This window comes from Myotis davidii, unplaced genomic scaffold (assembly GCF_000327345.1).
Source record: "Myotis davidii unplaced genomic scaffold, ASM32734v1 scaffold668, whole genome shotgun sequence".
Taxonomy (NCBI): domain Eukaryota; kingdom Metazoa; phylum Chordata; class Mammalia; order Chiroptera; family Vespertilionidae; genus Myotis; species Myotis davidii.
In genome coordinates this window covers 995,704-996,080 of record NW_006299394.1, presented here as the reverse complement: position 1 = coordinate 996,080, position 377 = coordinate 995,704, and the positions used below count along the sequence as shown (strand labels likewise).

General features: G+C 63.4%; 1 protein-coding gene across 1 annotated transcript in view; it reads left to right on the top strand.

Moving 5' to 3' along the window:
- Positions 1–6: 6 nt before the first annotated feature.
- Positions 7–377, top strand: part of PBX1 (pre-B-cell leukemia homeobox 1) — a 203,373-nt gene continuing 203,002 nt past the window's right edge. The window contains exon 1 of the mRNA XM_006774990.2: positions 7–141. Coding sequence (XP_006775053.1) covers positions 101–141 — 41 coding nt within the window. The 5' untranslated portion in view covers positions 7–100. The remainder of the gene's footprint in view (positions 142–377) is intronic.

The following is a 377-nucleotide window of genomic DNA, read 5'->3' as shown; positions in this document are numbered from 1 at the left end:
CGGGCACCCCGGCCTGTCCCAGCACTTGCAGGACGGGGCCGCCGGCACCGAGGGGGAGGGCGGCAGGAAGCAGGACATCGGGGACATCCTCCAGCAGATCATGACCATCACCGACCAGAGTTTGGACGAGGCACAGGCCAGGTGAGAGGCAGCCTATTCTTCCCCTTTCTTGTGTGTGTGCGTGTGTGTGTGCGTGTGTGTGTGTGTGTGTATGTGTGTCCCTCTCGCCGGGGAAACAATGGGAAGCTAAGCAACACAGCGCCTTCTCGTAAAATGTTTCTTTCCCCATTTTGAGGACTGCGTGGGGGCGCGTTGTGATCTCCGCGGGCGTCCCCGCCGCGCGGTGGCCGCTGTGCGTGCGGACACGGGCTCTCGCC